This window comes from Phyllostomus discolor, chromosome 1 (genome assembly GCF_004126475.2).
Source record: "Phyllostomus discolor isolate MPI-MPIP mPhyDis1 chromosome 1, mPhyDis1.pri.v3, whole genome shotgun sequence".
Taxonomy (NCBI): domain Eukaryota; kingdom Metazoa; phylum Chordata; class Mammalia; order Chiroptera; family Phyllostomidae; genus Phyllostomus; species Phyllostomus discolor.
In genome coordinates, this window is record NC_040903.2 from 21,728,120 (window position 1) to 21,752,681 (window position 24,562).

Genomic DNA, 24,562 nt, shown 5'->3' on the forward strand with positions numbered 1-24,562 from the left:
CAAAGTTTCTTCTTAGTATATTTAACTAGCTTCCCTAAGTACACAGAGAAAATAGCCTATTCGCACCTTCTTCATAAAATATATTTCGATGTGAGTGCAAAAAGTTATTACAACATAGACTAGGAAGAAAATTTTTCTCAGTGAACATCTAGATAACTCAGAAGGGAAGAATCCACTTATTCACACACACAAAGACCATCACACGATAGCAAATCCCATGGTCTTCCCAGGAGTAAAACCTTTCTCTCATCAGCTCTATAATCAAGAGTTCAAAGTGTCTTGGTTTATTCAGGCTGATGCCTAAATTATGCACAGCTGACTGCTGTCTGCCATGCCAAAGAGCCTCAGGGTTTCAGTGATCTGTTGTGTGCCCTGTCATGCCAAGTGACAGATGGTGGGACACCAAAGTACACTGCAGCCAGGACTGGAGGGCACAGGGCAGCGTCTGCAGAGCTAGCCTGGGGCCAGCTCTACGCGACACCAAAAGCCGCAGGCCACTTCAGAAGTGCACAGAAGCCTTCTTCTGGGACTTCTGGGACTTCTGGGATTTCTGGTTGTTTCTTCTTGTTTTTGCTCTTGCCAGTTTGAAATGCATGCTAGCCAGAAGCAAGTTGGCTTTCTTCAATTAGAATTTAGTTATAATATTAAACAAATAAAAGATCCTTTTAAGCATTAGAATCGTCTAACTGCACATTTTCAGCAGAAGTATGCATCTATTATTTCAATTTCTTAGGAAAAAATGTGCTCACTTCCATTCTTCTTGTCCATTATTAATTATATTGCACATATATAAATAATATCAGTATATTTTTCATCCCTTATACTTATATAGTCCATCTTTTGAACTTCGTAGAATCCACTACTTTCTTTAGAATACGTTAATGAGACACGAAACCCACTGTTTACCATTTAGAAAAGCCCAATAAAGTATAAGCTTGAAAGAAAAAAAATACAGTATTTGGGGAAAGCACAGAACTTTAAGCAGTAGGAACAGCAACAGATGTTTCATTTCAATGAGGCTGTTCATCTGAATGCCTTTAACATATTTTAAGTATAGCCTTTTCTTAAAATAATAAATTACGGAGAAACCAAATCTGTACAATTGTCAGCAAAGAGCGAGCCCCAGACTGACGTAGGAAGGAAGACCGGAACTCCACTCCTTGTCCAAGGAAGAGCCCACAGTCTTTCTCAGGACACCTGGAGCGCCGCGAAGGACACTTTGGAAATCATTACTCTAAAGAGTACATAAATCAGTAGGATGAATATCAGGTTTGGAATATGACGACCCAGGTTTGAGTTCTGGCGTTAATGGTTTTTCAACTCCTAGTTTCTATTCTTACAAACTTGGGGCACTGCCTGCTCCACCTGCCTCTGTGGGTTTAGCTGCAGCTGAGATAAATGTAACTAAAGATTTTTTGCAAAGCCTTAAGCATTGAGCAAATGTTTACGTATTATTTTTGTATAATTTTTCAATGTTTTTAAAGAGAATTTTAAAGGTAAAACTAGACAGTCCTTTGTCTAAAACTGTACTTAACAATACACACTTTGCTCATGTGTAATAATTTCTGTTATGGCTTCTTTAGTAATGAGATACAATCAAGCTGAGCAACTAACGGTTTAGGTGTAGGCAGAGTTAAGTCATATGCTGTGAACACCAACTCTGACATTCGAGCTGTGCTCGTCCCTCCAGTCCCCTGTGGTCACCATCACAGGACCAGCAGGAGAAACACAATGTGGACAAGGGGCTGCCAGACCAAAGCCTACGATCGCGGTTCGGCTCCCTGTTCTAAGTAAGGTAATCAGTGCTACGTAGTCAGAATACGTAATTATTAAAAATACATAAACTAACAATTACAATACAGGTTTAGCAAAACTAAAATACAGAAATACATAATGTTAAGACTGTTTAATCTTGAACTTTAAAAATGGTAAGATGCTAAAGATGACTTTCTCCTGCAACATGGCAGAATGCCTAGTCCTCGCACAGAGGCCACAGTCCTACTCAGCGGGAATTTGAGATGCCATGTCACTCTCTCTAAGGCAGACTAAGTACCGAATGTGGTAGCATGACACAGATTCTTTTAATTCACAAAAATTATTAATAGTCTTAGGAAAGAAAAGTTATCGAATAGTCAAGTACATTGGTAGACTGGAAGCTCAAGTCTATGACCCAAGGGTGGCAGATTGATGATAACCATAATATTAATGACAACAGTTATTACACACTTATGTGCTGAGCCACTTGCTAAGTGTTTTACATGCATTCTCTTCCTGAGTGCTCATATCAATGCTATGATGTAAAAACTATCATTTTCCCTCACTTTACAGGTGAGAAGATACAGGCTCAGAGTAAATAACTGGCCTAAAAATGAGAACCTAAGAATGGAATGACCAAATATAAGCTGAGGTTGTTTTCTAGAACCTATAGATAGAAAATCCTAACCTTAACCTAAAAGCACATGAGATGTGCTCTTTCCAAATGACTAAAAACATGGAATCCCCAGAGGATATTTGTTTGAAAAGTCACTCCTGTCTTCATGGGTTGAACTGGACATGTAAAATAAGCTATAAGAAATGATGAAAAACTCAAAACATGTAAATTAATGCTAACACTTGCAATTCGCAAGGGTGCTCTTTACAGCCATCGTTAGGACTCACCCTGATTATATTACTGCAGTCCGGTTCCTTCCTTTCTACATACACTTCAATTAACAAATCTCCAGCCTGGGAAACCTGGAAAAGGGCAGATGCAAAGGCAGCAAATATAAGCATGTTGCAAGAACACACATATGACACTTAGGACAGGGAGAAAGTCCTAGTCCGAGTTCTAAATATTTTATAATAATGAAATCAGCCAATCTCCCCATTACCAGTCGGATGACACCCAGTTACCAGACATGGGGGATTAAGGGCAAGGAATCTACACACATGTTACATTCAGCAATACCCGTCACAGTGAGGCTTTTTAGTCTCTTACTAAAGAGTTTAGAGTCCTCAAATACCCTTATACTCTTACAGACATAATGAATCTGGCTAGAGAAAAGTATGCATGCTATAGCAACAGATGTTCTTACACAAAATAAGGAATGCAACTGATTAATTCTTCTTTATATGTAATACATGTAATATAGAGAAGAATTCCATGTATAGTTCTTCTGTAAGCTATAGCGTAGGCTTGATACCAACAATTAAAAGGGAAAATAGGTCCTGCCAAATCTTCAGAGAAAATGTGTCTAAAAATTGAATCTGAGGATAAATTAGGTCAGAGTTGTACTACAGAGAAAGAATACTTAGCAAGACAAAGTGAAGGTGAAGTGATAAAATAAGGCAGATAATAAAGATAAGTTTTTGATTATCTTTAGCCAAGCATTAGTGCTATTTTAGGTCACTATTATACCTGAGAAGACATACTAAGTGAAGAAGATACAAGCCAGAAAATAAAAAGCATAAGATAATGTTATGTAGAGGTTGACAATATAATGTGGAGAACATTAACAAAGAACTAAATGAATCTATGAAAAATATTTTGAGTAGCTTTTTCTCGAAATTCCCTGAAGTTGAGTAACCACTTAGAAATAGCATCCATCATCCAATTTTTAATAGGGAAAGAATCATTCTGAAGTTAAATTTGCCTCAGAGCAAAGCCTAATGACTCAAATCATGGAGAAAACATTAAAAATGTACTTTGAAGAGGAGTTCTTAATTATTCCACCGTTGTCCTCTAAGAAAAGCTTGGAAAAACGTGTTTCCAATTTTCCTCTCTCACTTTCGATGCTATATGAAAATACTAGGGAAGAAAAACTACAGTTGACGTTTTTACTTTCCAGTGTGTTTGCATAAACAATTCTCCAGGAAGGATACATCTTTAAAAATTAAACAAGCAAACATCACGCACATACAGAGGGAAGCCGGAAACAAGCGCAGCTGAGCAGTTCAGAGCGGGGTGGGAGGGACTGTCGGAGGACTCCAGAGGACAGCAGGAGGGACGGAGAAACTCTCAAGCGAAAGGACAGATTTTTCTCAACACGTCTACTTCCCTTTCCAATTATTCTATTTTATGGATAATTCTTTCCTTATGTTTACTTATCCTTCATTAGAAAGTATTCAAGACTCATTTATTTATTGTAGTATGAATATAAAAGATAAAAATGCAGAATGGTCCTCATGATTTATGTAAAACAGAATAGATGGTGCCGCCAACAATTATCTGCTGGGCTCACACTATCTCTTCTTTCATGAATGAAACTCTCCCCCCAAAAGCAAGAATCCGAGAGAACTAACTGATAATGGGCCAGATTTCTTTTTGGTCGTACAGCTAGCTCCCCTGGAGGCTGCACTACTGACTTTGGGTCAAAATGAAGGAAAGGCTTCTTCAGGAAACTAGTTTCCCAGGACTGGTACTCGGGGATCAAGGCTCTAGATTAGAAGCCTTTCCTCGTCTCCTTCCTTCAGAACAATAGCTGGATGGCTTCTCTAAGGAGGAGTGGATCTTTCAGGAATGAGGCGAGTTTAGGGTTTGACTAATAAGGAAGCATTTGCCTCATTCTGAGTGCATCTAATAAACAGAATACATTTGATCCACTTCTATTCCTTACACTGGAACCCTGAATACACTACAATTCCCAGTTACCAGAAGAAGATTTAAGATCAATTTTAAGCAAGTCTAATGAATAGTCATCAAGCATGGAGACATATTCAGCTGTATAGTACAACCTGAAGGCACAGATCCAATACTACTGAAGAAGGCAAGAGAAGCTCTAGAAAAGTCAACTTAAGACATAAATTAGCATATGTTACAAAGACCACATAGAAACATTATTACTAATGCAATCCTCCAAGACCAGGCAAAGCAAAAGCACATAAGAAGTAATTTATACACTCAAAATCTTAATGGACGGAATCACTGGGGAGCCTGAATTTTCAATTTGCTCCAGAACTTTTGGCTTTAAAAGCTTCCTGTGAAATCCACTGGCATTTTCAATAGTGCTTTTATAAATAAAAACTGATTTTATAAAGAATGTTTTGATAAGATTAACACTGATTTTCATTCTATATTTTGAAAAATTTACATGAATGAACTTCAGCATTTTGCATATATGCATCATGCTGCAGGAGTATACAATGATTTTATGTCGGGTCCCTCTGCCCATTAATTTTGTTACGCTTCAAACAGAGACTTAAAAATAAACACAACAAATGGCTTTACTTACGATGGAAGTTTTATTGTGTGTTTTGTGGGTTTTTTTGAAAAAATTTAAAATTCTTCAAAGATCTAACTATTACTACTCACTTGAGTGTCTTTCCACTTGGTAATAAAGCTATTTTCTATGTCCATTTGTTTGACTTGGTCTTCTTTAACCTGTTTAAAATATAATTTGGGACATTCTAATAAAATACATGGAGTGATGGTACTCATCCTCACATAAGTTTCCTCGGGACTTTAAAGACCAATAAGTAACAATAAATGAGAAAATGGCCATCTTAACCAGTGTAGTCCCACACAGCTGGGGCAGAGCTAAAGCCAACGAAACACAGCTTCATGAAGGTCAGAACACTTAATGACGGCAGCACTTCAGGCCACAGCTTCCAGCCACAGAAGCCCCTCTGCCAAGGCAGCTTAGTAAGCAAAGGGGCAGATGACCGGCTTGTAGAGACTGGCTAGGTTGAGACACAAGACTCTTTTCTAAAACTGAAATATTTATTAAGTGCTCATGAAGTTTCCTTTTAAAGTTTGATTTAACAAAACTATGAAGATAATCTTTTCTTTTTTTATTAATGAAACAGTACAAATATAAAAAATAAAGAGAGCATGCAAAGCCACACATTATTTTTTCCTACTTCTTTCATTTCTCAGCATTAGAAGTATTGCGTAGAAGCTGCTGTTGATCAAAAACAGTGAACACATACAGAAAGAGATAAAAAGGAGACCACAGAGCAAAGAGAATCCAACAACTCTGGTGTCCATTCCTACATCAACTAAGATACAAACCATGGTTATTTTATTTTACAAATACAGTTCCTTCCCTGTGCTAGGGAATCTTGTGATCAGCTATTATAAAAATGTAAGAACTTGACAAATAGTAACCTTGTAACATGAACTCATTTGATTCCACCCAGTGTGTCTACAGCACTGGGAAACAAGTCATCTGGTAAAACACCACTGAAGGGAATGCTGAAAAACGTTACATAACAAAACTGAAATGCCAGAGAGGATGGTGGAGCTGGACCACTGACCTGTACCCCTGCATCTCCTCCATTTTCAAACCCTGGCCTTATTTCCTCTAGTTTTACTTCTTTGAACTAAGAAGCCATCCTTATTCTAACAGTTTTTTGATGAAACATGAAAATATTAACTGCATAAAAATAGCAAATTGTAAACTCAATTAGAACACAGATGACTTAGTAAAAAAACACAGAATCGTATTTCAGAATTTTCCTTTTTTTCCCATTCAGCACACAATGAAAAGAAAACAGGAAAATGCTTTCAAATGCAGAATTTAACAGTTTGGCATTTATTACTGAATTTGTAAATTCATAATTTCACACCTCCACGTACACATACTGAGGACACAAATACATAAAAACACTATAAATAGAAATATTCTGTCCAACAGACACCAGATGGTAAAAAAGCTTTAAAGCCAGCCAGATTTACAACACTTGTTGTATCTAAAAAATCAAAGATAAAATATAACTATCCTTTATTTTAAAATATTCATAAAGATCTGAATAAAAAAACATCATAAAATATGTATTTTTGTTTGCAAACCAACAATAGTATTTTAACAAGAACAAGATATAAAATATTTACCTCAAATATTTCAACATAATTATTAATGAGATCCTCTATTACATTCACTTCTTCACTAGTTTGTCCCCTAGTTTGAAACAAATAGGACGAAAAGACCAAGGCCAAATTATGGGCGTTCATGTGATTGATTTCTGAGCATTTCTGAACCCTGTTAAAGAAGAGCATAGCTTGTTACAACACACTTCTATTTGAAAATTTCATAGGACTCTAAGTCATAACATTCATTTATCATTTTTAACATATATTGCAGGTCTCAGATATAAAAGGTACAGTGGTGATTTAAAGATAAACACCCAGTTCTTTCTTCCAAGTAGCTAACAGTGTAGTTCAGCACATAAGACTACCACTGTTAATGATATTACTACAAGTTACAAAGCAGTCCTTGAGTGCTGATTTACAGGAACACACTGTATCCAAATACTTCCAGATAATGGGCCAGCCTGTGGCTACGGCATAAAGGTATGCTTGCAGAATACCTTTGGGACGGAGCTGTGACCTGTGGGACTGAAGCATAAGTGAAAGGGAGAAAGGGGGTGACAGGTAAGTAAGAAACAAGGCAAGAAAGGGGAATTGGGAGGCACACAGTGGAGAGCTCCAAATTCCAGAGCTGGGCTGAATGTTCCAGAAATTGCATTATCAAGTGAGAAAATACCTGGCGGCTATGTTGGTATGTTTATTTAAAATAGAACATTAGCTCTCAAAAAGCAAGCACAATTTAAAAATACGACTACACTTTTCTGGAATATAACTAAGAATTGCTTCTTATAACAAACAGAAATAAACAGACAAATCAATTCTCCCAATCAGTAGACTATTCTTGGGTCTTATAAAGAGCATTTAACATAGTCACAAAAGGAAGTTCAAAGAGATTAAAATTAAAAAAAAAAAAAAAAACTACGGTCATCACCATAATGAAAGAAAATTTATGTTGATAAAAATGCATGAGATGAGAACATTAAATGATACACATGTAAGTATCTACTAACGCTCTCTATTTGACACTAGCTGTATACATTGCAGACCCTTAACTGCCTAATCATATTTGCCGACTTTCAGGACACATGCTAAACAAGGGAGACCAGCTCCACCAAAAGAATAAAGCAAGGTTAAGGTAGGTACACTTTCTGCAAGAATAGAGATTCTATTAGGTATAAGAAAAAGTGAGTAAACATGACAGCAATATATATATGAAACAATGAAATGCCAAATTGCATAGCAGAGATGGAGTAAGTGCATTCGTTCTATTGATTTACAAGATGCACAAGGAATTACAAGTTGATAGAGAAGAATATAATAACTATGGACACCCCTCTCAAAACCACTTCTGTACTCATCACACTGTGCTGTGAACACCTGGAAAATTTATCTGCATGCCTGACTCTGTTCCTAGAACCAAAGCATCTCACAGTTGGAGACTTGCTTTAATCACACTGGAGTTCATAATAAATATCTGGTGAATGGAATCTTATAAGGGAATGTTAGTCATGGAGGAAGTAATCATTTTTCTTCTAGGGCAAAGATGGAATTAAATGCTAAATCAACTTGACCTTATCCAAACTGACCTCAAACTTTTGATGATACTATCAAACATTCTCACCTGCTTGAGACTTCCCTCTGCAAAAGCATTTTCCTTTGGTACTCTTTCTCTCTCTTTATTCTCTATAGCTGCCTTCATTTATGCCTAGAGTACATACAATGCATACAGTGTTTTCCTTTTTTTCCCTTTACCCCTCAGCCTCCACAGGTTAGCACGCCCCAGTGTTCCTTTCTCAGCTGCTCAGCCTCTTCTCACTCAGGACTGCATCAAAAGCCCGAGGAAACTGTTTCCTAATCAGATTCTCCACCTCTGTTCCAACCTCTTCCCGACCCATCCCACTACAGTGGTTATTATCCTGAAACAGATTTAATCAGTCACTCCCTATCACTTAAAGCAACAAAATCCAAATGTTTTTGCACGACTGACAGGGTCCTTCACAACTTCCTTCCACACAACTGCAGACCAGCTTGTCTCCTAGCACACCCATTTCCTAGAAAGAATCCTTTGCTCTTTTTTAATATTTGTCATTATTTTATGCCCTGAATTGCACATGTCTGTTTAAATCTGAAGCATCCCCTGGACCTCCATGCACAATGAATGACTCAATCCCTCCTCTAAAAGTTCATTTCTCGTGCTAAGTGTCTGTGTATTAAAAATCCATCTCAATGATGCTGCACTTCCTTAAAAAACATAAAATGCCCCACTGCACCCTGAGTGTTCACTGTGCCATCCCAGGCTCCCTAGTGCTGAGTTGGGGACCTGCAGACTTAAGACTATTTTTGTAATTTATGTATGATTACCAAAGATTTTTGTTCACATGGACTCTGGATAGGCATTGTCTTGTACACAACACAGAAGCTAAAAGATATATGTTAGTTGAAGAAAAGAAGGGAGGGAGGAAAGGTGGGAAGGAGCTTATCTCAAATTCAAATATGAATTAAGAGTAATAAGAATAATTATGTGTAACTCAATGTTTAAAATGTTAATAAATTGTAGCAGCCTGGTCACTATTACAATTTTTGAAGGAAAAAAAAATCTGTTCCAATGTCTCATAGGCTTTGAGATAGGACCATATAGACTGTACAGTGTATTTATATGGTACAATATGAAAATAAGTTTTATAGTAATGGAGTTTGCATGCATGGGAAGTGGTGGCTAGAAAAAAATGAAAAGAAAAGACAAATTGTGGAGGATTTCTGAATACAAACTCCAAATGAAGAACTCTGAGCAGAACTCAGCTTCTTCAAAATTTATTTAAGGGAGTTTTACACTCATGCAGGAAGCTACAACAATCTATTTCTTCAGGGAGATTTGCACTTAACAATGTCTTTGAGATAATTTTCACTGATAGCAAAACAAACCTTTGGTTTTAATGTAAGAGATTATTCTCAAACATCTTCACCCTTTAGGTATCATTTCTCAAGCTACCATTATACTCCTCCTACCCTCCCCAATGCAGAGGACTACATGCCCTGATGTGGAAAAATGTTTTTGACTTTTAAAATTTCCTCATCTGATCAACAGCCTGACACCAGCACTAATTAGAATCGGGTTAGATATAAATTGATAATGAAGAAATGAGAGCCTATGTAGAGTCCGTCATGAGACACTGCCAGGCTCACAGACTGACGCCTGCCAAAGAACTCTGGCCACTGCACTTTCTTCCCTTCTCCAACTTCCCTTTTAAATGAGTTTTCAAATTCTTGCTTATGCACTTCAGGATGCTGTACATGATTACTTTCAACTCGTTTAAGACACTCTCTAGTTTTTATGCTAATTACAATGCTATTTATTTAAAATGCATCGTAATTATAGAAGGAGACACCAAAGCGATAGTTTAATGGGAATTTCATTTTGAAACCATTCTTAAGATAGAGTGAAAGAGCTGTGGTCACAGGTAGAAGGTTAACCACAGTACTTTACATTCAGGATATAATGACTTATCAAGTGTCATGTTTGGAATAAACTAGAAAATTCATGAATCCACCCACCTGTAAAGGTGTTCAATTATAGCTGCCAGTGTTGCTCGGTTGACCCCTGAAAGACTACGTATAAATGTTCCATATTTTTTAATTCTTTCCTTGTCATCCTGGGTATCTAGAGGTTAAAAAAAAACAACTTTAGGCTGAAAATAATCATCTGCATTACAAATTGACCTTTTAACACTATTATAAAACAATATTCACAGTTGTATTTTACCAAGTGATACAATCAAGTTTCAACAGAAAAAAATTCAAACTTCTGTAATTCTAGAAAAATATTTACATAAACATTCCATGGCTACATGCTATAGTTCTTATACTTCATAATTAAAAATAAGCACTTTCAAAGCCCAGGGTTGTATTTTATCTTCTACTTCATGGACCATAGAACTTCACCTAATAGGAATATTCAATTAATAACTCAAAGTGGAGTGAAAATTGAAGAGATAAGCCAAAAGTACTTTAATTCTGGCTATGGAAGGATTTCATTATTTATATTTGAAAATGACATTTCTGTTCCTTTTCCAATTGTGAAATCATAAAAGTCTTCCCCAAAGAAAAGCTATGAACTGTGAGCTAGGGACTGTGTTGTGGACTGTGCATCACCCAGCAGACGCACACAGAGGAAACTGCACCAGCCCTGGCATCTTCATCTCTGGAGCAGGAAAGGGGACAACAGGAGAAGTCATGTGCAGGCCCCGATGACTACGAAATGGACTTAGAGGAGAATGAACCCTCCACCTTAGTCGTGGGCAGAACTTGGCTAGTCACAGAGAAGAGGTCAGGAAAGAATTACCTTCTACTCTCCTAACCCCAGGAAGTCAAATACTTGGAGAAATGAGACACAGGAACCTCTCGAGTTCTAGTTCCCAGGAGAAGTGTAGTGGTGGTTTGGTCTAACCTACTAATTCACAGAGGAAATAAAAGATCTTTCTTCAAATAAATAACTTCTGCTCACTTTGTAACTCAAGGGATTGCACTTATACAGGGGTTGGCAAAAGCAGGTTTCCAGTTGTCCGTATGGAAAAAACACATGCAAGGTTATGATTATTACAACTGCTTTATTAACTTAAAAGAATGTCACAATGCAACCATAAACCTACTTTTGCCCAACCCTGTACATTTTCTCTCAATCCCCAACTACTTTTGGAAACAAGACTTTTTCATTTTCCGTTTAGCCCTACCTATTCTATTCCAAAAAGCCAGCAGCACGTTAATGATTCTTTAAAAGTACAAGGTCACATACAAAGGGCATTAGGATCCTTGGGGAAGTAAGAAACACTGTGACACATTTTTGAAATACACTCCTATTCAAAACTGCAACTAATAGCCCTTTTTTATAGAGCTAGCCTGCACAGAGATCCATAAAAGTGAACAATGTCATATTGACATATCTGCGCTGGAAGATGAGTGGCTCTCTAACAGCAAAAAGGGCAAACGCCCGAATCACATTCAGAGATTATATTGCAAATGAATGAAGAATTAACTATTACCCTTTGCGTAATCCAAACATTTACCCTCATGTCATGCAGTTTCTAACTGTGGAAGTGACTGTATCTATTCAATAAAAAGTAATTACTACTACACTTAAAACAAGTCATGCTCCTAGAGCCTATTTTCACAAGGATATAAAAACACAGTCCACGACATTTTCAAAATAAAGCTTAAGCAAATAAAAAGTAAAGCATAAGATACACTTCAGGTCACGCAGAAAATATAGTGAACTATTCAACTGGCCACAGTCATAAGACAATTTAACAGTGTTCTCAGAAGAGAATGTCTATCGTACAAACAGGTGCTTTGTCACTGTGAGGCCCTCTTCGTATTGGCTGCACAGGGCCGGAGAGACCTCTCCTGTGAGGTCACCAGGAGAGTCCTGGCCTAGCCCTGTCAGACCTAACACAGGGCTCTTCGGAAAGGTCAGGGTGAGAGCTGTACTGGATTTAAAAGCAGAGGGCTGTAAGGCCATTTGACTCAGTATTCAAAGCCTTCCCCAGGTCAATTCCCAGAGAACTCACGTCCAAGGGACAGGTGAATACATTGCTCTTTAACACACACTGCCACTTCCCAAATGCCTGCTCCTCACAGAACGACGTTCAAGACATCTTTGCCATTGAACTGGGAATTTTAGCAAAAGCGTATTTGTCACAGATTTTTGATGGCTAATGTTAAGACAAACTGTAAGTCTTTATAAAACAGATACTGTAACTTCATAAATTCCAATAAAATCTTTTTAAAACAAAAATGAGGGTGGCAAGTGCTTAAAGAGACGTATCATCTAATTCCATATTTTATATCCCAGAAAATTATACAATCGACTCTTACTGTTATTTGAGGAAAATCGGGAAGCAAATAGAAGATTTCTTAATTAGGTAAATAGTGAAAAGCTTTAATAAAAATACTATTCTCTTCTGGCTGGCACTTACTAATAAGGGACACTCTTAGGATAATTGTTCAAACTGTGGATGTTTTGTGATATAATTTCAAAATTAATCCCTTCAAATATCATATTTCTATTTTAGAAAAACAAGTTTTTCAAAGGAAAATACCCTTTTTCAACAGGAATATTGTCAAATGTTAAGATCATTCCTTGCCCCCTCCCCCCAAAAAATCTTAAAATAGATTATATGTGCAAGAAAGAAATACATTAGTAAATTATGGCATAATTGCATAACAAAAAATAAAAACTGAAGAAAATGGAGACTGAAAAATCAACACATTGAAAGCACTGAAAATACATGGAAAACATTTGAGATTTCTTTTTTAAAATATATTTTATTGATTATACTATTACAGTTGTCCCATTTTTGTCCCTTTATTCCCCTCTGCCCTGCACTACCCCTCCCACCCGCATTCTACCCCCCTCCCCGCCCTTAGTTCATGTCCATGGGTCATACATATAAGTTGTTTGGTTTCTACATTTCCTGTACTATTCTTAACCTCCCCCTATTTTCTACCTACCAATTATGCTTCTTATTCCCTGTACCTTTTCCCCCATTCTCTACCCTCCCCCTCCCCACTGATAACCCTCCATGTGATCTCCATTTCTGTGATTCTGTTCCTGTTCTGGTTGTTTGCTTAGTTTGTTTTCTTTTTAGGTTCAGTTATCGGTAATTGTGAGTTTATTGTCATTTTACTGTTCATAGTTTTTGATTTTCTTCTTTTCTTTAGATAAATCCCTTTAACATTTCATATAATAATGGCTTGGTGATGATGAAGTCCTTTAACTTGACCTTATCTGGGAAGAACTTTATCTGCCCTCCTATTCTAAATGAGAGCATTGCTGGATAGGGTAATCTTGGATGTAGGTCCTTGCCTTTCAGGACTTTGAATATTTCTTTCCACCCCTTCTTGCCTGCAAGGCTTCTTTTAAGAATCAGCCGATAGTCTTAAGGGAGCTCCTTTGTAGGTAACTGTCTCCTTTTCTCTTGTTGCTTTTAAGATTCTCTCCTTATTTTTAATCTTGGGTAATATAATTATGATGTGCCTTGGTGTTTGCTTCCTTGGGTCCAACTCTTTGGGACTCTCTGTGCTTCTTGGACTTCCTGGAAGTCTATTTCCTTTGCTAGCATAGGGAAATGCTCTTTCAGTATGTTTTCAAATAAGTTTTCCATTTTTTGCTCTTCCTCTTCTTCTGGCACTGCCATGATTCAGATATTGGAATATTTAAAGTTGTCTTGGAGATTCCTAAGCCTCTCCTCAATTTTCTGAATTCTTATTTCTTCATTCTGTTCCAGCTGAATGTTTATTTTTCCCTCTGCTCCAAATCGTTACCTTGAGTCCTGATTTCCTTCACCTTTACTGTGGGTTCCCTATACATTTCTCTTCATTTCACTTTGCATAGCCTTCATTTTTTCCTCCATTTTTCAACCATACTCAATCATATCTGTGAACATCCTGATTACCAGTGTTTTGAACTCTGCATCTGATAGGTTGGCTATCTCTTTGTCGTTTAGTTCTATTTTTGGCACTTTGATCTGTTCTTTCATTAGGGCCATTTTTTTTTTGTCTCAGCATGGCTGTTATAAGGGGCAGAGCCTTAGGTGTTCACCAGGGAGGAGCAACCCACATGGCTGCATTGTGGTGCTGCATGTTGGGGAGGGGTCCGAGAGAGAACAATGCCTCTTGCTCAGGTCTCGGCCAGCTTTCAGTCACTGCCCCTGCTACCCACAGGCAAATTGGGCCCTTCTGGTGCTGATGCCTGGGTGGGTGGGCTTGTGCAGTTCTAAGACTCTGTGGGTCTTTCCAAGGAACTCTCCTGTGAGGCTGGGAGTTTCTTCTGCCGTGGCAACCCCCACAGGTTTTTTTTTTTTTTCAGCCAGAGGTTTGAGCCTTTATTTCCCCACACTAGAACCTTGGGTTGTGTGGTCTGTCTCACTCCCCAGTTGTTCCTTCCAGTTTATCCACATGCAAATGTGGGACCACCAGTCCACCAGCCACCACCTCACCTGCCCCAGTCCTCCAGCTGCCACCTCACCGTGAGTCCTCTCTGCCCTGGCTGCCCTTCCCTGCTCCTCCTACTGGTCTGGATGAGTATTTCTTTTTCAACTCCTTGGTTGTCACACTTCCAAACAGTTCGATTTTTTGGCAACTCTGGCTGTTTTTTGTTTTTAAATGTGTTGATGTCCTTCTTTTGGTTGTGTGAGGAGGTGCAATGTATCTACCTACACCTCCACCTTAGCCGGAAGTCAAAAGAAGTTGTTTTAAATTAATGGATATAAACACAGGTTTACTAAACTCATTTTTGGCCAAATCAGTCATTTAATAAACTACTTTTCTAGGGTCATTTCTTAAATATTCATTAAACACACTCTGGAGGAAATAAAGAGTAAAAACTTGTCATTACGTACTCCCAACAGGACGAATAAATGATGGAGGAAAGCAAAGAGAGCCACGTAGGAAATCTTATAGAACTGATCTTGTAGTAAACCTTTTATTTTAATCTTAATGAGAAATTAGTAGCACACGTGGACTTGATTATCATACTTCCTAAGTTCAAACTAAGACAGCCACTGAAAGCTAAGTATATAAAACACTGCTTAGCAAGTATTACTCTAAATTTCTCTTTAGGTAGATATAAATAACAACTGATATTTACCCAATTTCTCTTCTGAGCCATAAGTATATTTTCCCCTTCAATTACATTTTCAGATTATCAAAGAAGAGTCTTAAAAACCTAATTATCCAGTTTCAAGGCAAGCATTCATGGCAGTCTACACTAGGTGTATTACCTAAAGCAGAGATCCAGTATGGGTAGAGCTCCTTAGTAAGCAGCGCGTCGTCAATGTCAGCCAGAAACCTCTTCAACACGCCCGTCACATCTTCCAGCTGGTGTTTTCCAGCCCTCAATTTGAAGCTTCTTGCATCTTTTTTGAAGCTTTCCAGGAGTTCACATACACGCAAAGAATCGCCATTCTTTTGATAGATGTATTTGCACCCTAAGCCTTTGTTAAAAAAAAAAAAAGGTTATATGAAAAAAAATCTAAAATCAAAATCCACTTTGGTATCTTCAAAACTGAACAAATGTCTGCACTGGGATGATGAGCAAGACAAAGTTATTATCTAAGCGCTGATGTAATAAACATGTATGAGGGGAAAAGGCCTGCCCCCCTAATTTTAGTATTCACAGTGTAAACCTGATGAAATATTCCGTTCTCAGCTTTTAGCAAGGCCCTGGTCAGCCCTTCCCCCAGTCCTTCCCAGTATCTCTTTCAATTGTCCTTTTATAGCAACTGCCCTATCTCCACTTAGTCGCCTGGAATACAAACTGGCCTCCAGTTTCCCTGACAAAAGTGAGGCTCTCTCGCATACACTTCCTCAGCCCTCTGCCCTCGTATTTCTGTATTAACGTCTGTCTGTTCCCACCTTCACCTTCTTCTAGATAGAGTTGTATCTCCTTTTTTTAATTTTACAAAGTTACTGATTCACCAAGTGCTCATATAAAATGAGAGAAATAGTAGTGGCTAGGATAAGCAGGAGTGATGATGAGGATGGCAACAAAATCGATGACACAAAAACAGAAATCCTTCCTTGCTCCTCCCCAGTCTCCTGTTTCTCTTCCTCCCAAAACTAAGCCCAGTTTCCTATATTTGTTGTTTCTACCATCTCACATCCCTGTTAATTCTTTTACCACACATCCTACGCATAATTCCCACTCTGTTAGGACAACCTTCCTCAAGAATATCAGTGACTACTATTTTCTAGATGCTATTCGGTTTTTATCTAATGAGAATCCTCTGCAGTGACTGACATTCCACATGAGTCCCCATTCAAGTTATTTTAATCTCATGGTTTTCATGGCATCGTGATGTCATAGCCATCCCCCACCTTCCTCTATGGCTATTCTGCCAGCCTTCTATTTCTTTTGCTCGTCTAGTATATACTGGTGATTCCAAGAATCTAACCTCAATTCTCCTCACTCTCCACTCCCCCACAATATTCTCTGGGTAAACCCAACCCCCCTAACAACTGCTTACAAATATTAGGTTGGCCAAAAAGTTTGTTCAGTTTTTTTTTTTTTCAATAAAGACACATTTTTCATTTTTACCAGTAACTTGACTGATCTGGATACTGTGAGTGTGTTGGCTGTCTCCCACTATTGGTTTCTAGTGGGTAGAGGCCAGGGGTGCCACTAAACATCTTCCAATGCTAAGACAGCTCCACAGCAAAGAATTATTTGGCCACAATGTCAATAGTACCAAGAAACTTTGCAAACCACTTTTGACATGTTCGATCAGTCACAGCATCTTCTCAATAAACTGCACAAATCTTTTTTGTGTGTGTTTCAGTGGAATTTTTATCTTTCTTGCAATAAAAAAGCATGACATGCAAAAAATGGTATGGATCTTCTACCTCCAATATTAAAATGACTGCACAAAGTTCTCCAATTTTGATAGTTTTTTAGTGCACGCTGATATGACAGCTGTCACAAATATAATCTAACAAAATTGTTCCAAATGAAGTTAAAGACAACTAAGCACTACTAGAGCCTTACTATGGGAAAAACTAAATGAACACGACCTTTTTGGCCAACCCAACACTTCCTATCCAGATTTCAAGCACATATAAATACATTCTAATAAACATATACCATATACACATAACAAATATCATACTTATACATGTAAACAAGTCAAGTAATCTCAAAGAAATTAATTCCCCTACCCCGTTCACTGCTTCACCTCCCAATCTCAACATGCTCTTTGTCTCCTTCCTGTATCTCAATACACGGCACTGCCTTCTCCCCAGTCCTTGCCAAGTCAGCACCTTTCCTTCTCACTTACTGCATTAAAAAAATTACTGTGTCGCCCAGATTTTCCCATCATCAGCTCACTCTCAAACTCCCCCTTCCCTGCACCCTACAGGCTGTTATTCTGTGCACTCAGTGCCTCCTTGCTTTTACAACTCCCTGCCCCTATTCTCGTGCACCATCCAGTCTGTCTCAACAATGACGATGGTGTGACCAAGACACAGTTCCACCGGTGTTATCGATGTGCCGAAAAATCTGCATCCTGCCCTCTCACACTGCCTGCAAGGCAGGTTTGAGGATTTAATTGCGATAAGTAGCACCTACTTGAATTTTCCCTACTCAATCCTGCCTCTTTTGTCTATCCCTTTTTCCCACACTAAGTTCTGGGCTCATTTAACTACACAAAGTTCCCTGAACAGACAACACCCCTCATGACTCCACACACAGCTTCCTCCTGTTCCTTCTAACTAGCTCCTCTTTTCTCTCAAGACTCATGGTAGGCACTGCCACACCATGAAGCCCTCCATGCCTACTCTGGGTGAGAATTACCCTAACACACATGGAAGCCTATACCAACCCCAGAACCACTGTACCACAGAATTTTGTACCCTTGGGATGTAACTATCCATCCACTTGTTTGTCTTTGATCTACAAATCTGTGAAGTCCTAGAAGGCAAGGATATGCTTATTCACTGTAAATAACAGTTACATAGTGCCTAGAAGAACTCAGTAGGTATTCAATAAATGACGACTTAATGCAAGAATAAGCAAATTCTAAAAAAAATAATCGTGACGAAGTTTCTGAGGTACTATGTTCCTAGTTAAATGAATTTCTAATAGCTGGTAATCAAATAAGTTAACTGAATTTAAATTTGAACATAGTTTTGTTTAAAAAAATTAACTCCCCCCATGAACTAACTACTGTAACTCATTTTAAAAACTAAAATTCTGCCCTGGCTGGTGTGGCTCAGTGGATTGAGTGCCAGCCTGCAAACCAAAAGGTCACTGGTCCAATTCCCAATCAGGGCACATGCCTGGGTTGCGGGCCAGGTTCCCAGTAGAGGGTGTGCAAAGGACAACCACATATTGATTTATCTCTCCCTTTCTCCTCTCCTTCTCCTCTCTATAAATAAATAAATAAAATATATTCTAAATTATCTTAAAAAATAATAAGTTAAAATTAAAATTCTAAAAATTATACTGTGAACTCATTCAAGTTCAAACATTGACATAATAAACACACAAAAAAACTGGCCATCAAATTTTAACCCAAAAGTCAGGTGGTTCAAAATAAGTGTGACCTTAAAAGCTCTGAGATGACCAACCGCATCCTGTAATCACTGGACATTTTCTAAGACTGCAGTTTTCCCCATGTTCTGCTCATTAAAAAAAGAAAAAAACATTTAAAAAGTAAAAAGTCTTTCATTGGCTTTATTACTTTAACATGTAAGTTAATGTACCTTGTGTTAGATTAAAACATGGATATAATGTATGAAATTTAGTTGAAAACAATCTAATGCTTAATGATTTTAAATTCAAATAAACATCACAAAGTAAGTTCTGATTTCCCTAGAGAAAATTATTTGTCTACACTGGAGCTACTCAAGTTATTTTAATCATTTTTTTCAGATTAAGAAAGACTCTATGCCATTATGATACTAACATGATGTGAAAACTCCCAATGAGGTTATGCTCTTTCTAAAACATAATGTGTGCAATTCATTCCTACATGCAAAATGCAAGCGCACTAATACTGACTACCTAAGGAAATGAAGAGAATAACCTTTTTTCTCTCCCATTTTCAAATGAACAGATGAGTAGGGCTACTAAGAGATACATCAACATACTATCATGGGAAGAAACCTCAGAGAGTGATACCCACATAATGGGATTAAATACTTATTTACAGGAGATATATAATTTAACACAATAAATCTGAATATCATTGATAACTATACTGGGGTTATAACTATAGTTATATACTTAAATAAGTAGAAGTACTTAAAATATCACTCTTCTTAGAAGACAATAAATTAATATACATGTATTACGAACTTCCAAAATTTTTCTTTATAGCCTTTGTTATTTCTGGTATTTTGTTACGTATCAGTTTATTGTCAGTTCTCATGCAGAAACATGTGATTTGCAGACTTGTCTTCAACTCTCTACTTGCCCTGCTGTGTTACCAGTGCCGAGATCAGTGGCTGGCACACAACAGACACTCAGTAAATGGGTAACAAGCTAATAACACAATGTTTTACTGCAGTGAATCACAATGTTTCACCAATAATATTTTGTTTCCAAATTAAAATCACCCAAACAGATTTCTAATTTAATTTTAGGAAAATAAAAACACTACTGCCCCTTCCAAAGTACCAATCTCTATATTTGTAACCTAACTCGGTGGTGTTTATCTACAGAATAAAAGGTAGAAACACTTTTATATGAAAAATATAGGTAAGAAATGTCTACCTTCTAAAGTATTAAAGAAATCTGTAACCCTGGCTGGCGTAGCTCAGTGGATTGAGCACGGGCTGCGAACCAAAGTGTCCCAGGTTCGATTCCCAGCCAGGGTACATGCCTGGGTTGCAGGCCATGACCCCCAGCAACTGCACATTGATGTTTCTCTCTCTATCTCCCTCCCTTCCCTCTCTAAAAATAAATAGATAACATCTAAAAAAAATCTGTAACAGAAAGAAGGAAATAGAAGAATTTATAGTAAGTTGAAAATAAGCATGAAGAATAAAAGCATCCTTTTGTACTTTTCAGGCATATCTAAGACACTACCATAGAATATTAAAATGAGCCCTGGCTGGTGTGGCTCAGTGGATTGAGTGCTGGCCTGTGAACCAAAGGGTCACTGGTTTGATTTCCAGTCAGGGCACATGCCTGGGTTGCAGGCCAGGACCCCAGTAGGGGGTGTGTGAGAGGCAACCACACACTGATGTTTCTCTTCCTCTTTCTCCCTCTTTTCCCCTCTGTCTTAAAATAAATAAAATCTTAAAAAAAAGAATATTAAAATGAAGCTGGACCATGGGTCTCAATTTTTTTTTATCTGCACACTTTTCAAAAAAAGGTACAATTATGTCTACTATATTATAATCAATAACCATGACTCTTAATATAAACAGACCAACTGCATGGTAAGTAAAATAAACGCATACACACTTGTATACCTGCTGAAAAAAGTAAATTCCTGTTATACTGCCCCACAGTTCACCACTTCTGAAGCCACGCTGAGGCAGCACACTGCATTCCCCTAGACCTTACTGCAGGCTGTGACATCTGCAAAACAGTCTTTAACCTATTTTTATATACATTTTACATACAGATCCTTCCAATCTGTTATTTAAATTTTTATGCATGTAAAGGAAGAAGAAAATGGTAAAGGTTATATAATTTAAATGAGCTTTACTGGGAGGAGGAATCGCATTTAGTGACTACGTTTTTATTTTTGTTTTATTTTTTGAAGTGACTACAAATATAGAAGGCTTTAATTCGGTCCAATGGAGGTACCACTTAAAAACAGTGAGAATGATACTATGAGTTCCGGGGGTTGAATAAAACCTCTGTGATCCTTACCATACTGTGTAACAAATGCTATACAGCTGTTCACGATAATGGGGACGTCGTTTTTGCTGAGCTGCTGATCCTGTAAAGCATTACCATCTGTACCTGCTGCTTTTTCAATTGCAGTATGCCAGACTGTGAAATCCAACTTGGTGTGCCCATGGATGTATAATGTCCTGTAAAGTTGAAAAGCATTTCAAATTATAATGTTGCCTTAAAAAAAAAAAGAATTCTTACTTCTAGACAAATGATCCCTAAATCCCTACACTTGTGATCTTGTCTCATCCACGAGAAGCAAAACTCTCCATCCATCCGCCATTGGCTTCCACTCAAAACGCTCTTTCCCCTGCGCAGGCAGGCAGTCGCCTCTCTCCCCAGAGCAGGGGAAGTTCTCTGCCCTTGGGGGCCCACCTCCTTTCACACCTCAGCCCATTGTTCTCTGTCTGAGTACATGGACTGAAACTGCTCTGGTCAGAATCACCAGTGATTTCTACTGGATTTCTGTGGCTGTGCTTTTCAAAATTTCAGAACTGCTGATGATTTCATTTCTTATATGAGAGAGAGAAATTTCACCCAATTTGGCTTTTTAGCACAATTCTTTCCGGCCTTCCTTCCTGTCTTTCTTTCCCAAGCTCACTCAATCTTCTGAAAATGAAGGTGGAACCTCAGTGAGCTCACAGGAACTCCAAGGCCTCTCCAGGGACGTGTCCTCCAGGCCAGCGGTTTGGCACCCCCAAACCTCTGTAAATTAGTCACTCCCACATCCCCATCTCCCGACTGTGATTTTGTCTTACAGACCAGATCTCCATGTAATCAAAAAGCAGAAGCATGAAACAGCTCAGATAGTGGGCGACTAGATCACTTCCAAAACTCAAATTTTAGCTCTGCACTTACTTCCTCTGTGACCTGGGAGAAGTTCCCTCATCACTGGCAAAATGAGGATAATAAAAACACCTACCTTGGCACTGTATTTATGTAATACGAATAACTAAGTAATAAGCCATAATATTAAGGTATATTAATTTTTGGACACCTTCTCCGCAATGTGCCACAAGCATCTCAAAGCTTTGTGCCTCTTCCTACCAAACTGGTTCTACAGTTTTCCCCTTATCCCACCAAAAATTTAGGATTAATTATAAATTAGCCTCCCTCACCCCGCACCTCATCACTGACCCATGAATTCAGTCACAAACTGCGGTCGGTGCCAGGTCTCTGACTTACTCGTTTTGCCTCCTCTTTGCTCCAGCACCAACTTACTTCAGGTCCTTATTGCTCTCTGAAGTCTGTAAAACCCCTCCGAGTAGAATGCCCTTCCCTTCCCGATCCCCCGCCCCTCTAATCCCTCCTCCTCTTTGGGGATGCCGGAATGAAGTTTCCAAAACGCAAAGCTAAAGACATCACTTCTTGATCACTGTTCTTCTTTAGCTCTGGAGCTCTCCAGATGAAAAGGTCTTCATGATGTGGCCATCCTTCCCCTTCAACTTCGCCATCCCCTCTACCCAGGCCACACTAAACAAATTATGTCTCCTTATCTTTATGGCACAAACTGAGTATTTCCTGCTCTTTGGCTGGCAACTCCAATCCTCCCCCAGGTGTACTCCAGGTGACCCTGCCTGACACTCTACACCTGTGTCCCTGCTGTGCTTAGTGTGTAACAGGTCCCTTCTAATCCCCATGAGTCCCTCTGTCCTCTATTATGCCACCTATGCTACGTTTGAGAATATTTTATTTATTGATTGGAGAGAGAGGGGGGAAAGGGAGGAGGAAGAGAGAAAGAGAAACATAAATCTGTTGTTCCACTTATGTATGCATTCACTGGTTGATTCTTGTGTGTGCCCTGCCCTGGTATCAAATCTGCAGCCTTGGTGTACCGGAACAGCGCTCTAGCCAACTGAGCCAGCCAACAGTCTGAGACTGTTATAGCCGTCAGACTCCAAATGCCACACAGGTAAGCAAGGGAAAGCATTTCAGCACCTTTAGTCATGAGGATGGTGCCTGACATTTACTAGGTACATAATAATTGTGAAGTCTTATCACTAAATATAGTGAAGCTGGTGTTTCAAATCAATTTTTATTTATACTGCAGTAAATGTATGTTTATAAACATACCAAAGTAGAAGTATTTAATCTCAGTTTCACACTGAGAGGGCTACCGTGGATTCAACGGAGGAGAAGAACGAGCTGCATAAATGCTGGGCTGCTGTGGTTTCTTGTTGGTTTTGAAGAGGAATGTAATCTTTTACACTCCTGATAACTCTGATTCAATTTGAAAAGAAAATAAGTGGCATTTTCCCCTCCGGTTCCTTTTCCTGAAATGTGCCCCTAAGAAGACCAAGTCACCGGCACCTCACCGCTCTTACATAGTCTTCTGAACTTGCTGTAGCCACCAATCCTTTGTTAATGTCCGCAATCTTCATCTCTTGCTTTCTGGCATCTTTACCTATTGTTTTATTTCCCAACATCACTACAGCAGCCCTAACCTCCAGGTTTTGTGATTTTCTTTTTGAAGAATTCTGCCACTCTCATATTCCTGGCATGCTTTAGCCTTTTCATTTACCTGGCATCATCTTTAGCTCGAAAGCACTCTATTGCTGGGAACATCTGTCTCAATGAAACTGTGTAACTCAGGTAATTTCCTTGAGAAATATCAAGCCCCTACACTGCTAGACCTAACTAAAATTACCTCTTGCTAAATTCAGGAGTAGAGAGGGGATTTAGGTAGAGAGGGGATTTTAACTTTGAGTCTTAGTTGTTGTTTTTTTAACCTAATGATTAAGCTCTAAATTTGATGTAAAATATTTAAAACTGTTTTTCCCTGAGTGGTGTGGCTCAGTGGATTGAGAACTAGCCTGCGAACCAAAGAGTGGCAAGTTCAATTCCCAGTCAGGGCACATGCCTGGGTTGTGGGCCAGGTCTTCAGTAGGGGGCACATGAGAGGCAACCACACATTGATGTTTCTCTCCCTTTCTTTCTCCCTCCTTTTCCCTCTCTCTAAAAATTAATAAATAAAAAAAATATTTGTAACGGTTTGCTTTTAAACAAAGTACTACAGTGAGCATTTCAGCAAATAGTGAAAGGAATCCAAAATGCAATGGCCCTCCCACAATACCAGTAAAATTCTGCCACTGACTATAAATGTTTCACATGTCAAACTTCCTTTGTCAGAAGAAATCCCACGAAGACAAGTTGAGCTGTCTCCTTGAGAACTACTGAGGGGTAGAATGCACCACAAGTTAACTCCGGAGTCAACCTGTCAAGGACCGAATCCTAAAATACATCATCTAGTTCAGTAGATGTCTGACACCGAACAGCATCAGTTCAACAACTTTCCTCTCTGATGTTTACCTAAACCCTGTGCACATTGAATTTGACATTGAACGGCATCAGTTCAACAACTTTTGTCTCTGATGTTT

At 38.5% G+C, this 24,562-nt stretch overlaps 1 protein-coding gene across 4 annotated transcripts in view; it reads right to left on the reverse strand.

Annotated features, from left to right (window-relative positions):
• The window catches only part of ARAP2 (ArfGAP with RhoGAP domain, ankyrin repeat and PH domain 2), a 158,648-nt gene that overhangs the window by 35,183 nt on the left and 98,903 nt on the right, over positions 1 to 24,562 (reverse strand). For 3 of the 4 annotated variants that reach the window (XM_036019658.1, XM_028507603.2, XM_036019655.1), the window contains exons 20-25: positions 21,162 to 21,325; positions 15,562 to 15,774; positions 10,340 to 10,445; positions 6,812 to 6,959; positions 5,291 to 5,359; positions 2,659 to 2,733 (exon numbers count right to left, since the gene is read on the reverse strand). In XM_036019658.1, the coding sequence (XP_035875551.1) occupies positions 2,659 to 2,733; positions 5,291 to 5,359; positions 6,812 to 6,959; positions 10,340 to 10,445; positions 15,562 to 15,774; positions 21,162 to 21,325 (775 nt within the window). The remainder of the gene's footprint in view (positions 1 to 2,658; positions 2,734 to 5,290; positions 5,360 to 6,811; positions 6,960 to 10,339; positions 10,446 to 15,561; positions 15,775 to 21,161; positions 21,326 to 24,562) is intronic. The other variant, XM_036019666.1, reaches the window with a different exon arrangement.